A 14,841-nucleotide genomic window follows, 5' to 3' on the forward strand; every position below is an offset into this window, starting at 1 on the left:
GCGTGCATTGCGTTAGTTTAATCGTTAGCATTTTTTAATTTTTTTTATAGTCACAGATGCTCGTATAGTCACGGACTTATGACGATTCATTATCGTCAGCGTTCACCCAATCCTAACTTTCATTGACTTCAACTCAAAGTCAGCTCAGTGGACAGTAACTGTCGTGAAAAATAAGCCGACAAAGAGAGATTCCGCATCCCTAAGAATTTTTACGGCACGACGAACTCGGACGAACTCGGGGACTCTTAAGTGCATGCGGCCGTTTGCATATGAACACCGCTTAAAGTCTTCAGAAGGAAGAAAGACTCGTTCTCTTTTTTTTCTTTCTCTCGTGCTTCATGCGAAACATTTTTAAACAATTACAGATAATTGCGTGAATAAATCACTCGTGGCCTATATATCCCATGAATTTTATTCAAATTACTATCTCACTATAACGTAATTTAATCAATAGCTTTGTTCATGCGAATTTAATTCCAACATATTCCAAAAAATAAATGTTGCCCTAATTCTGGTTTTCTTTGTTATATATTCTATATTCTTTGATGTTAATGTCATGCTTTGCCATTTTATTTGATTTATTCGTTTTCGCATAACAAATGTGATTATCATATTATTTGAGATGCAAAAGTGTATCTTGTATAATTTTTAATTATCTTTAAAGATATTAATATCTTCAGAAAATTCAACTTACTTTTTTAGCTTTAGTTGAAAGAATATCTTGCTAATAACGAGTTTGTTGTAAAAAGTTACGTATTGTATTGTCATGCTCGCGTACAAGAAATCAGAGACAGTACTTGCTGTTGTATTAATCTATAAAATCGTTTTTGGAAGTTGCTTAATCAAATTCGTAATCGTTGATGAATATTAAGAGGATGGCGACTGACGTTTCTAATATGGAGTGTCTTACCTGAGGCGAAATTCAAGTTTCTACTTGCCCTACTGCGCTCCAGGAAGTCACCATGTCGCAGCGGTCAGACATCCTGTGAAGTTCCTGTGAAGTGCTGTGCCGCACATGCTTATGCGATTTCGGATTTCGCCTAAGCAATTCTAATGTCGCGACAATGGTAACGTGCTGCTATGCGACCTACCTGCCCTTTCTATTGATTCAGCATAACAAAACTCAGCATGACTTCCTTCTCAATTTATCATGATTAGGTTAGTAGGTTCTTCAAACCTACCGCATTAAAGATTCGGTAAACCACAGTCTGTTTCTTTCAGAAGAAAGTCGTTTCAGAGAATATCATTTCATGATGAATCTGATTTGCTTATTCATGTTTGACATATTATTCGCTTGAAAAATGTTTTCTGGAACAAGTCAAAAATCGCTTGAATCCAACCATCGAGCAAAGTCGCTTCCTAACGAAACAATAAATTCTCTTTCTTTGCTCGTTTTTTTTTTTATTAACAATGTGACTAAATTTTAAACAAATATTGCATAATGATATGCGAGGACATATTTTAATAATATTTTATTCGGATCACGAAAAAGTTCGCTTGTTCTTTCGTGGCTTTGATTTCATCATGGAAAGCTCAGCTCAGAAGTGATCGTTACGACACTATATTTCCTCAGAGGTCCTGTCCCGGAGCTCGAATAACTTACGCATCGATCAGTAAATTTTGCATAATTACCCCGTGATTTGCCAGTGACTTCGATAATTGCCACTAGCAGCGATGGAGGTCGAGCGAGAAGCTCCTTGAGCGTTATCGATAAATCACGACTCAGGATGTATCCAGTCCGTATAAAGTTCCTCTCGTATCGAAGCACCGTTAGAAATGTTCCGTTTATCCGATTGGTCGACACGACGTGGCTTCCTCTCCTCCAGGCCCCGTAGTCTCGCGACCTTGAGTCTAGGAAACGTTCGCATACCGCCCTCTTCGAGTTCTGCTCTTCGCTCCTTCCCTCGTCTATTTCTGAAGTCTCGAATTAGATTCGTCTAAAGTGGCCGCGACTTCCGCCAACGTCACATCGTGGAATGCTACTTACCTCCACTGACGAACTGGTTACGAAATGACGAACGAGATGAGAAAGATAAATGATGTCGCGCTTCTTCCCAAATCCCAAATAAACTTAAAGCGAAATAAGCTCGCTCTGTTTAAGCTATTGAGTAAGTCCTTCCAACTATTGTTTCAGCAGTGCTCTTAATTATGTAGCAGATCGAATAATTCGTATTTGCTCGAATTTAGAACTGACTATTTAACAATTCTCGCAAGCTTCAATATCTCAGCTGTTGATTTTATTAGAAGTTAAATTATTAGAAGTTAAATAGATTTTTATTAGAAACTATTCTTTGTGTTATGTATATAATTTTCCATCGCATTAATTTTCATTCATTTATAAAAGTATAAGAAAATTAAAAAAAGTTATAAAGAAAAATGTTCTTCAATTAGACGAAAATCGACTATTCGACTATTTTAGAACTGGGAATGAAGGAGTTATGGAATACTTTTGGGAGAAACTCGACTACCGCTAATTTTGAGAACGAAAGGCAACGATCACCGTCTGGTCTTTCTGTCATTGAACTTTGCTAATGTCTTGTCCTTGTATTATTTAAAATTTGTCACTTTCTTTCTTTCGTTTATATCTTGACAGTATATGTGCGAGATAATGTCGTTTTGGACGTGTTAAATTGAAAGTAATAAGTTCGGCAAAAACGGCAGTCGCTAATCCATGTGCAGATCTCACGAAGCAAATTGTTTGAGATCATTTTCGAAATAGCATGTGAATTATAGTGTGATAAAATGTGTGAAGTAAGCAATTAGCATTTTCGGTTGCGACATCCTTGATTATGTAATGATCACCGATCAATAAACGATATTTTTTGAATGTGAATAAGTTATTTCGAAATATTTTGAAAGATCAAAAATTATTATCTTGAATTATATTGAATAAAATATTATTAATTTGGGATCTTTATTTAAAAAAGAGGAAAGAAGGATCCTTGAAAATTTTCTACAATTAATTATGTTTATTATTATTCAGTACATATTTTTATTTCTTCGTATTTATATTTATATAACAAATTATTACTTCTTTTTAAGAATTATTACATTAATAATAAATGAAAATCGAAACATACGATTTGTTTTAATTTATTTTTATTGGTAAATTAATTTATTGTTAAATAAATGATTTATTAATCGAAGATCTTCATTTTTCGAATGGTTTTTTGATCGTTTATTCATTGAGATGCTACATTCGTTTTTTTCATTGAACATAAAACAATTCATCCGACATATGTTTGATGAATGAAGGATAATGAAGGTTAGGAACGTAGCCATTCAAGACATATCAAGATATCGATTGTAAACTAGAATTTTGAAAACCTGTTCCATTCGAGCGCATCACATCTGACAGAATACCAGGCACGCTGGTTACTATTAAAATTGACAGATTTTATTTTCAATGACATCGACCCGATGCTTTGTGATTTGCATTTGTAAGAAATTTAGTTGGCATTTTATCGAATTGACCGATATTTAACATCTTAATTTAACTACCGTAATTTAAGTGCCGTAAATTTTATTGTTTATGCACGGTAATAATAGTCGTTGTTCTCCGAGCGATTTAAATGCATTCATATGATTGCCACCTGCGGCTTCAAATGACTTGCGTCATTGACAAGATAATGTTGATAAGGCTATTTTTCTCAAGTCACAAAATTGGCCGACATTGTATTTCTGAGCGATAAGAACTCATGTAATTGATTCAATTAGTAATTCAATTGGATGTAAAAAATTCCATTATGCGCATTACGTAATTTAAAAAACTCAACAGAATCTTAATTTGATTGCGAGTGAGACAAAGTCTGTTAACACTGTGTCTGACTTCGTTTCTATTTCGAGTACGTGTTCTACACGAATTCTATCCTTCCTTCGCTTTGTTTCTACGTCTTCATCATTATGTAAGCGAATCACGAAATATCGATGAAACTTCGTTTGGTAACTGTACGATTAACGAAGTGGAAAAGTGATTGAAGACTCTATTGACTCTCCAGGCACGTACTTTATACATATCGGATTCTTCTTGAATTAAGGAAGGCGGATGTAACAATGCGAAAAGTACAAGATATATCCACAAATATATAAATGTTTCGATAAAGGAGAAAATATTAATTGATTTATTATTTACATTAAAATGATAAAGTCAGAAAACGTGCGAAGTATTGTTATTACTTTATTTTGTCTTTAATGTTATATAAAATGATGAACATTTTTTTTATTTCTTGAGATTTTATTAACGACAGCAGTTATAACTCAATTGTAATTAAATACTTTATTATTATTAACAAAAATAGCAAAAGTAACATTTTATTTTTCTCTTTTAGTTTTAGTTATTTTATTTTTATTTTTTCTTTACTTATTTCTACCGCAAAATATACTTATTATTGATTGATGGCGAATTTGTAAATTTTTGTAAATTATGCATCACTTGTTAATACGTCGTCAATCTAGTGTCTATAAAATCTCTAAAATCTTTTGGTTCTTACATTTGACATCTTCAAGGGGATTCTTGATGAATTCGAGTAGTAGCTGTTCAATTGGTAGCCGGTCATTGTTCCTGAGAAGTTTGCCGATACTTCGCGCGCTATACTTTTCTTCGACGTTTCATCGTTGTAAGAGCGATGTACGAGGTTTCTGATCGAGCTCATTCACGCTGGCGAGCGAAGTGGAACGAAGGTTAGACACTTGCCTCAATCTTTGTTGGTTGCGGGATTTAAGTGTGTTTCAGCAGCGACATAGATTTAGCGCGTTCCAGAAGGAACGTCGATTCTTTGGTATAATAAATACATCGTTTGTAATTCGCATTCTAGTTGCAGATGGAAAATTTTTTTGGCATTTGATTCGAAGTATGCGATGTGTCTTTAAAGCACCGCTTGAGAAACAGTATTAATTAAAGATTATTTATGAATGGAGAAAACAAGTTTTAAAAACCATATTGAGAGAGAGAAGGATCAATGAAGAAGGAAGATATCCGAGTGGCTCTTATAGAGTTCTCTTGAATTATTTTAAATAATTTTAATTAAAAATGCAAGAGAAGTGGAAATATAAAATTCAAAAAAATGAAGATCTGATCTTTTTTTACATCTTTATTCATGTTTGATCTTGGATTAATGAACATTACATACTTGCTGTATTGAACATCACATTGTTTATTTATTTAGTTTGCTTGTAAATATAAATTTGACAAATATCTACGAAGAAATGCTGACAGTAGTTCTTGAATTTGAAGAATTATTAAGATAATCACCGACAATTAATTTTATTAACTTTAGTACTATATATTTTATTAAATTTTAATGAAAGAAAGAAAAAGAAAGAAGATGTAACATACGGTTTGTATTTATATGTGTTTATGAAAGAGAGAGAAAGGAAAAAAGAAAGCGAGAGAAAGAGAGATTGTGAGAAAGACTTTTCTTGGCTTTAAAAAAAAAATGACACGATTATATTTATTCGTTAATTAATTAATTTTTGTAGCAACAACGATGGTAAAAATTTTATACCAATTGACTCGATAAATATTTCGCTTTTCGACTTTTATGTGTGTACGAATCGAGCGTGGTTTCATGCTGGCAACTCTGCTGGATATAGCCTTCGTGCCTGTATTATTTGTCGCATTTAACCGGCTGCAAGCCACACAGGCGGTATAATTAACGGAATCATTTGATCTCGTATTATTTCTATTCATCCATTATTTATCATTCTTTACTTATTACTTTTGCGGCCGCGTCCCGCCGGTCTCTCGTTATTTTACTTTTAATTACGGCGATTCTCTCCCGGTCCGCAGGTGTACAAAGGCCTGGACATCGTTACCGCGAAGGTAACCCCAGCGGAAAGACAGGCGGCGCCGCATCATATGCTTGACGTCATGGATCCGCTGACCAACTTCTCCGTAATCGACTTCAGGGACATGGTCCTACCGATCGTAATCGTCACATCTTGTTCTCTTTTTTACGCTAGCTTACGGAGATGGCCGGCGTTTAACGTCGCGACAATAAGGATGATCGTTACAATCTCTTAAAGCTTCACAGATTAACTTAGTAGATACCTGAAACTCGAACTTTATATTCGTATATCATTTATTTTACAAACTAGCGGGAAATCTTATAATTTGCAATAATAACGATTACCGTAATAAGTTACACAAATGAATAATGCAATTGGCACGATTTATTTTTGCATCGGGTTTTTTGCATCTAATCTAATCAACAGTTACATCATAACATATTAATTATAACGTTTCTCTGAAAATTATGATAATGTTGAAAGACCTTGTAGACCGAAGATGATAAAATAATCAGATAAAATAATCAGGTCGGCAAGTCATCCTTCTTAGAGCGTGTTAATGAAAAACGCACAAAGAATGCTTAATGAATCAGAGATGTCGAAAGTGATACCTGTTTTCTTCCTTTCTTTCGGTCGGCCGGCCGGCGCAGGAGTTATTGTTGTGTGCGTGTGCGTGTGTCAAGGTTTATAATTACACTTCGGCTGGGTCTTTCGCGTGCGGTGAAACCATCGCGACGGATTCACAGCTCGGTTCGCGAAATCGACTTCGTAAAATAAAGATCTTGAACGAAGCCAATCGGAACGCCCCTGATCCTTGCGAAGACCTTGATACGATCATTAGCCACGGTCTCCCGCGCGGATCGCTCGGTCCTGTTTCCCGTCTACGCTCTATTCCGACTGTTCCTTTTCCTATTCGATGTAGATAGACAACCTGCTGGCCAGGAGGAAACTGCCGATCGTCGTCGGTGGTACAAACTATTACATAGAATCTCTGCTATGGGAGATCCTTATAACTGATCCAAAAGAACCGTCGGTGCAAGTCGATTCAACCGCGACCAATCCGAGCGCGTCGATCAAGAAGAGATCGGACGATCGATATAACGTACAAGTCGATCGATTGAACGATGGCGACGATGACGATGATGAGACGGCGCCGAAGAAGTTGAAATTCGACGCGAGATTATGCGACAGCAGCAACGAGGAGCTTCATCGAAGACTGATGGAGATCGATCCGGAGATGGCGTGCAAATTGCATCCCAACAACAGGCGAAAAGTCATAAGGTAGGACATGCAATGCATGTGATCATTGATACACAATGCTGATTGCCATTGTTTAAACGAAAAATATAGGCTTGATCTAAATTACTCTATATATACATATAGATATATAGACATACTTTTGATCACGTTACGTATAAAATTATTTAGCGCGCGACATCTAGCAAAGTTAAATTGCATTTTGCAAATGCAATCTGAAATTTTTATCAATCTTTTAAAACCGGCATTCACTTCGAATTTATAACTAATAAATATTTAAAGCGGAATATCAATGAATATCTTAAATGGAATCGATTATGAGTTTATATCGTGTATATATAAAAATGCTACTTTCGAACGATAAATATTATTTATCGTTTCGTGTAGTCTAAACGCAATTTCGCCCGCATCTGCGAACAGTTAATTACGATTAGTGTTTTATTGAAACGCACCATGCGGCCAACTTCGTCAGTGCGACAGTTATTTGATATCCGACAATCATTGTAATGCCACTTGTCGCATTATGTTTAATATTAAAAGAAACGGGCATTAATCAAGTGGTCGGTATCCCTGCCATGTAATAGGTGTTAATTTAATTCGTTGAATTCATTAGCATTTTCCACTCGGTTGTCGTGCAAATAAGTCTCAAGGCGACGATCGTAAACTCTCGAAAACGTTTTGAACTTATGAAATCCTGCTTTCTCGCTGCTGACTGATAAAATTTTGACCTACTTTTGTTGACAATTTTATTAGTTCGTGCCAGCTTTTGCCTGATATATACATTCATTACATCTCGTTGCAATAATATAAATTGAGTCCATTATTACCTAAAAGAGACATATTGTTAAAGGAAAAATATTTCACGGAAAAATTCTTGTTTCGAAATCTGTCTATTTTATAAAAATTATTACTAAGTAATTATTGATTTTTTATGTTCTTGCGCCAAACGCAATATTTGAATCGTTGAATTTTAGTCGCGAATGTAAATTTTCAGAACTATCGAATTTTCTTCGCATTGAATAATATGATGAGTCATGGAAATTTTCTAAGATGTTACAATCCATGATATTTTGAAATTCTGTTTTAAAATGAATCGATAAAAATTTGGAGAGTAAGAGATAACGAAGAGTTAACAGCTGAATTGACCTTGCTTTAATAGCTGGCGCGTCGAATGACTAATATTTAAGTTTTCTCTCACTAATAAGTAAGCGCTTTCTATTCAAGGCTTTAATGCGGCACTTGTATGTAATTTGCTTGACATTATCCGAATCAAATATCCTTCGAGGGAACGCTTCGATCGATAAAATTCTATTCTACTTCCAGCAATATTCTTGTATCGAATTGTCTTGAAATAGACTAGATTGAAAAAATGACCTTGATATATATAAGCAAAGGCTGTGAACTGGCTTACCACGCGCTATTGTTCTCGTAATTGAATAATTAATTAGATGGCTGATACGCAATGATGTTGCAGATAATTTGAGTTTTGCAATTCGCGAGCACACGTGCAAACTCTATGTTAATATGTTGATGAACATGTTTAAAAATTTCATAGTATTTAAAGTATAGTATTTATATTTCTCATATATTGTTTCTTGTATAAAAATTGACTCGTAGAATTTGAAAGGATATTCTGAAAAAATATTCTAAACATTCATTAAAAATAAATTGTTTCGATAAAACTTTCATATCGATAACGATAATCAAAATGTGCTTTGGAATTATTTTAAAAAAGATCTAAGGAATGTAAGAAATGTCAAACGAGAGATGCAGCGATATCCGATTATGCATGATAAAAATTAAAATTTCAATTATGCAGAGATAATTTACGAAGTTACAATGTTTTTAATTATCAACGTGCTGCTTCGATAAATCGCGATTGAGCGATAATCAGTCAACCTATTTTGAATAATTTTTATCACATTGATCTCTCTCTCTCTCTCTTTCTCTCTCACTCTCAGCATAGTTCCGATTGTAACCACAGAAATTTTTATTTCCGTTTATGTATGCAATCAGATAATGTCAATCATAGAAATATAGCAGGCAATGTATCAAATTGTTTCGACTTCGGCATTCCATTCATTGCAAGCAGCTGAGGATGTTATCTTGCTTAAGCAATCGACAGATATCACGCTTTCGTAAAATGTAAACGTATCTTGACTATAATCGTAGGTCAGTAGATAGTTATTTGTGAAATCTTCACGCTTATCATTGGCAATATAACATATAGATCATATCAATATAACATATAGATCGTTTGCCAAAGAGAGAAAATATCCAGATCAAAAAAGTAGCGAATTTTATACGTTACCTACTAATTTAATAAGATTAGCTAGTTATATATTTCATCTTCAAAAAGAATTAAATGATAAAAAAAGAATTAAATATATAATATTTAAAAAGATGTCGATCAGAATTTTTTTATTTCATTTAAGATAATGATATAATTGAATATTATAATCTTTTTAATTTATCTGAAATTTTCGTTTCTTCTAGCTTTTTAAATGCATGTCTGAGATTTATTTAGTTCTAATATTTTATTAAATTTAGATTTAAAATTCGTAAAATCTATCGTAAAATTGTCATAAAATTATAACTTAATCACAGTATAAAATTTATATGAATATATTATAAGTATAATTATAAATATGATTTAATATGCTAAATTTATTTGATAATTGTATCTATATTATAATTATACTTCGATCGCGTTTTTTTTTTTTTTTCGAGGCGCACATGAATTCGATGTGCGCGGAAAGAAAGAATCCCGGTTCTCGCCGGAATTCCACCTGTTACTTCGCCGGTGTTTTTCGCAGACTCGCGAACGCGTATAAAGCCACGTTCACAGTTTACGATTACAGCGATACAACGCGTGGTGAATATCTGAATCTTCATAAACTGGACCTTTACGCAATTGTCATTAATCAAGCGAGAAATCCTTCTTCCGTGTCAAACACATCACGGATAATTGAAATTACTTCGTGTATTCACTGTTTGTGATTAATTATGATTAACGGTTTATTGTGTATCACGCCGTGACTAACATCATCAATGAACGTCGAGGCGACAGAATGATGCATTTTCCCGTCCTTCTGACCCGACTTTTACTTCTGTAAGATTTGCGTGTCCAGCCCACGCGGGTCGTTTACAATCGGCGAGTTTCCTCGGCATAAATGCGACATGCCGATGGCCAAGACGACCGACAATGGCCAATTAGGGCAGGGTAGAGCAGAGCAGAGCAGAGCAGAGCAGAGCAGAGCAGAGCAAAGCAAAGCAAAGTAAAGCAAGCATGTCTTTTGGACAACTGTTACGCTTTCACAATATGGCTACCGACGGCAGCTGCGTCTCGGAGCACCTTTTCCTTCGCGATGGCTATCCCGCGCACTTTCATCTTATACGTGAAAAGACGTCGAACCCTATAGAATATTTTAGGATTGGGTTAGGCTAGGTTGAGTTAGGTCGTGTGTCGCCAGCTGTCGTATCTTTTTTTATCCTGTTATTTCGCTTACAGGCACATCAAGTTGTGTTTACTCGCTGCGCTTCGGAAGCATCGGTCAAACGACTATTCAATTAGCCTTCCGGTTATTTCTTGGCGTGACTAATCATGTCATACAATAATAGGATGTTATTAGATAATACAATTTTCTTAGGGTCTATCAGTAATGATAGACTCTATCATCTGTAATGATAATCTTCCCTCTTCTGAAAACTTTTTTGTGTCTTAATGTTTTTTTTTGTGTTTAATGTGAAAATATTTGCAAATATTTTCCATTATATTTTTGAGACTTCTAATCGACGATGTATTTTTCTAAGTATTCTTGAGATAAAATTTCTCGAAATCAGGGGAATCTCATTCGCGCTCATGTGTGATGATTTAAACCGTGTCGGATTGAAATATCACGCATACGCGTGTCATCGTACTCCTCGTGCTTGGCACGCAATGTCGATAAAACGTGATGGATGCCCTTCCCTTCAGCACGACGAGGAGAACACCGAGCCACACTGTTTTCGTTCTTTTCTTCGACTTCTGCGACAAGACAATATTGTCGCAGACTATTGTTCTCACTGTCATGTGTCGCGCGTATTTGCGTGTAAACATTCGTGAACCACGTGGAACGACTTGAGCGATGTGAGCTACGATTACTTGTTTTCCTATTCCTAAGTTGCAATTTTCTTCGTGTTTTTGAAATTGGCACGAAATATTATTAATTTTTACAAAATATCTCCCGTAGAATTTTTCATAGTTTCTACAATTTCTGATAAACATTTAACAAAGTTCCACATTTTTTTAACATGTGAAAAATAAAAAATTAAAAATGTCGTGCTAACTTCACATTTCAACACGACATTCCTCCTCTAAAATCTGGGGCAATTGAATTGTGACATCTAAAGTTTCCCTTAATTCTAGATTAATTCCATATAGCATTTATATAGCATTTCAGGACTTCAAATTTCAAAAATTAATTTCAAATTTGGTATACAGCTGCGAATATTCGTAACAGCACGACATTCGGCGGAAACGTGTCGTGCTGATTATTTATTACAGTTCTAGCGACAATTCTCATTAGTTCTAACACAATTTTATACTCTACAATCATTTTTAAGCAAAATTTCGGCGCTTACATATTTTTCAAGAATTTTTCAGAATTCAATTTTTGAAGGAAGGAAAACACAAATTTCGTTCTTCTAGTTACATATAGTTGTCCAGTTTCCTATCGCAGTTGGAAAACTGACCCGACTAAAGGGTTAATTAACAGCGCAATTCGTAGACTGATATAGAACATTTCTAACATTGTATCTAAGCGTTTGGTTAGTGCGCTGTTCTCCCGAGTTCTCTCACTTAAATTCATCACTTTCCACAAAGTATCGATAACGGTACCCTTCTGTTTGTAACATAGAAAGCATTTCAATGTTACGCACTTCGAGGATACAGACAGCTTTCCTTATAAATCACAGGATAGCCGGGCGAAGTTGCGGTTACAAACGGTAGTACGAATAGGAAGAGAGAATTTTCACGAAGTAAAGGCTGTAAATCAGGCTTAATTTAGCAGACATACGGTCGGCATGGTTTCTCTGATCCAGCGTACGAAACCACGAGAACCGCAGCCGAAGACTTCATAAGCTTGCTGACGTAATTTAATTAATTTACGGAGCATATATTTTTATTACGAATACCTTTTTGTATTATAATTTAATTACGTAACGTAATTGCGGAAAAACACGTACGACAGTTTAATAAAGGAGATTAATGGGATATTTCGTTGCGTCCTTGCACGTGTTGTGATAATAATATCTTTTATTAAGATGTTACGGCAATTTATTCTGATGAGAAGAGATAGCGAGTGCAAAAAGACAGTTTTATAATATATATCTGTTTTTCTCGAGTAATTAGGTCTCTTAAATACGAGCATCAACGCGTCGACTTCTTATCAAATTCAAGGCTTTATTCAAATTGCTTCGAATGGGTCTTCTTATTGAATTTCTTTGCAAATACAAAAAGATTAATGCAATCTGTAATAACGATGCACCTTTCTTATTATATTACTAGAATAACGCATGCGCGCAATTTATTTTATCATGTATTTTCCACGTGTACTTACGGGGGTGCATACATACTAACATAAGTACGTGTGTACTCGCGCGCGCGCGTGTGTGTGTGTGTGTGTGTGTGTGTGTGTGTATGATGTAAGCAAAGAGAGCTAATCAGCATTGCGTGAAACGGCAATTAAACCTCTTAGATAAAGCCTCTTTTTTAAGACTGCCTCAACCGCATCGAACGAGTTTTGTTGTAACATACAAGTATTCGAAGGAACTTTACTAAAAATCACTAAACATATTCCACCTCTGACGTCACGAGAGGTATCCCGTACCGATAAGTGGCGTTGAAGAAAATATCTGGAGGATGGCCTTCAATCATCGTATGCGAGCGATTTTGCAACTCGCTTTTCTTAGTTATTCCGCGATGGTGGTGGCGGCGGCGGCGATGGGGGGCGGCAGCGGGATGCAGAATTTCTTTTTCTCTCGCGCGTATTATATATCATATGCACGGAGTAACGGGAGAAAGAAAGAGCGTGCGCACGCGGCCGGTTCACGGTAATACTAATTTCACTGAATCAGCACTCGAGATAAGCTACTCGCGCGAGCAATGATTTATGGCCGCTCCTAAACAAATTATGTAGATCGCGGTATTTGATTAGTGGCGAGCGGGGAGCGTATAGGCCGATACGTGCCGTGTACCTGGCGCTGATAAAGCAACGCCTTCGCCCCCTTTAACATCTGAAATTTATTTGAATCTGCCTGCCTTTTGTTTCGCGAGATTCCTCCGCAGTTATCTTCTTCTCTCGAATCGGTGTTCTCTTATACAATGACATCACGATCGATGTTATCTTACGCGCACGCCGTGAGTTTCACATTCTTACCTTACAGTTCTTATCTTACGAGTAGTTGCACCGTGGAATATTTGAATGGCTATTATTGCCAATTATCGAACTGTGCTCTAATTTTCAATGGTAAATACCAAGATATCGTTCCTTTTACGTTTAACATATATCTACGTCTTAGAATCTCTTTCTCGGAAAATAATCGCTATCTCTTCAAGCAAAGTCTAACATTTTCTGAGATCAGAATTCAATTGCGAAATTCTAAATGTAAATGAATTATTTTTAATATCGGTAATATTACAATCTTTATAATTTACTATATTTCTCGACGAGCTGAATAACTTCAAAGTACGGTATGTTTTGCGAAAATATTCTCGAAAGTCATTCCAATTTAATGAATACATGAATACGTGAATGCCATTTTAATGAATACAGCTCTTCGTTTCGCGATAGAGTGACTTAAGAGGCGAGTAGTAAAGGGAATGTCGTGTCTTTATCGTTGGCTGGTGTACCACCATTGACCCCGCCGCTTTAATAAAGCAGCGGGTTTTCGACTCGATCTGTCTGGACACGCCCAGTGATCCTTTCACGCTCCTTTTCCATCTCCCCGTCGCTCCCCGCCCGCCTATCTCCTTTCTCTTTCTCCTTTTCATTCTCCCTCGATCTCCGGTCGGCGCGCGCGAAACAAATTTCGATCATACTTCTACTTCGTCCTAGGAGGATACCGCCGCCACGCAGCCGCCGGGGATCTTCGGAACGCACGAAGTTCCGAAGTAATTAAACAGGTATAGTTTAGGTCGTTTAGGTCTTTGCGAAAAAAAGAAGGAACGTACACTTCGCCTCGATCTCGTCGGCCGAGACCTTTCGTGCCGCGAATCGGTTCGAGTATACCTCCGCACATTAAAAAATACAATAATTAGATAGCTGGTAACGAATTAATATATATTACATTGACTGCGAGTAATTACTGAATAAATATATAAAATATATAATATAATTTAATTCTTATTATCTACATCATCATTATAAGTGAATATTTTAATACTTTGATTTGATTATTTTTTTAAAGTACATTGAATTTATCATATATATTTTATTTTTTATTCTTGCTTTTTTTTAAATAAATTTTTTACACATGTTGGATTATTAAGTAACACGCGGCATATTTTTAAATAACGCGTAAAGTAAAATATTAAATAATTATTCTTTTTATTTTTTATTCTTTTTCTATATTGTTTTTACATTGTCCAGTTATTGCGGCAATTTTCGCAGAAATTTTTGTGCAAGTTCTTCAATCTTTTCAACATTTTTCAATTCCTCCGTCGTTTCTATAAGCAATATTCAAACATGTACATATTCTGTCTCTGTTTCCCTGCGCTTTTTCGCGATACAAATCGCCAGAGGATATTTCGTCGTT

The 14,841-nt window shown here is 35.5% G+C and overlaps 1 protein-coding gene across 2 annotated transcripts in view; it reads left to right on the top strand.

The window, feature by feature from the left end:
- Window positions 1-14,841, top strand: part of LOC105430910 (tRNA dimethylallyltransferase) — a 71,917-nt gene that overhangs the window by 11,977 nt on the left and 45,099 nt on the right. Inside the window, exons 2-3 of one of the 2 annotated variants that reach the window (XM_011644698.3) lie at window positions 5,789-5,926; window positions 6,710-7,068. In XM_011644698.3, the coding sequence (XP_011643000.1) occupies window positions 5,789-5,926; window positions 6,710-7,068 (497 nt within the window). The remainder of the gene's footprint in view (window positions 1-5,788; window positions 5,927-6,709; window positions 7,069-14,841) is intronic. The other variant, XM_089071995.1, reaches the window with a different exon arrangement.

This window comes from Pogonomyrmex barbatus, unplaced genomic scaffold (genome assembly GCF_055798465.1).
Source record: "Pogonomyrmex barbatus isolate J1 unplaced genomic scaffold, ASM5579846v1 scaffold12, whole genome shotgun sequence".
Taxonomy (NCBI): Eukaryota; Metazoa; Arthropoda; class Insecta; order Hymenoptera; family Formicidae; genus Pogonomyrmex; species Pogonomyrmex barbatus.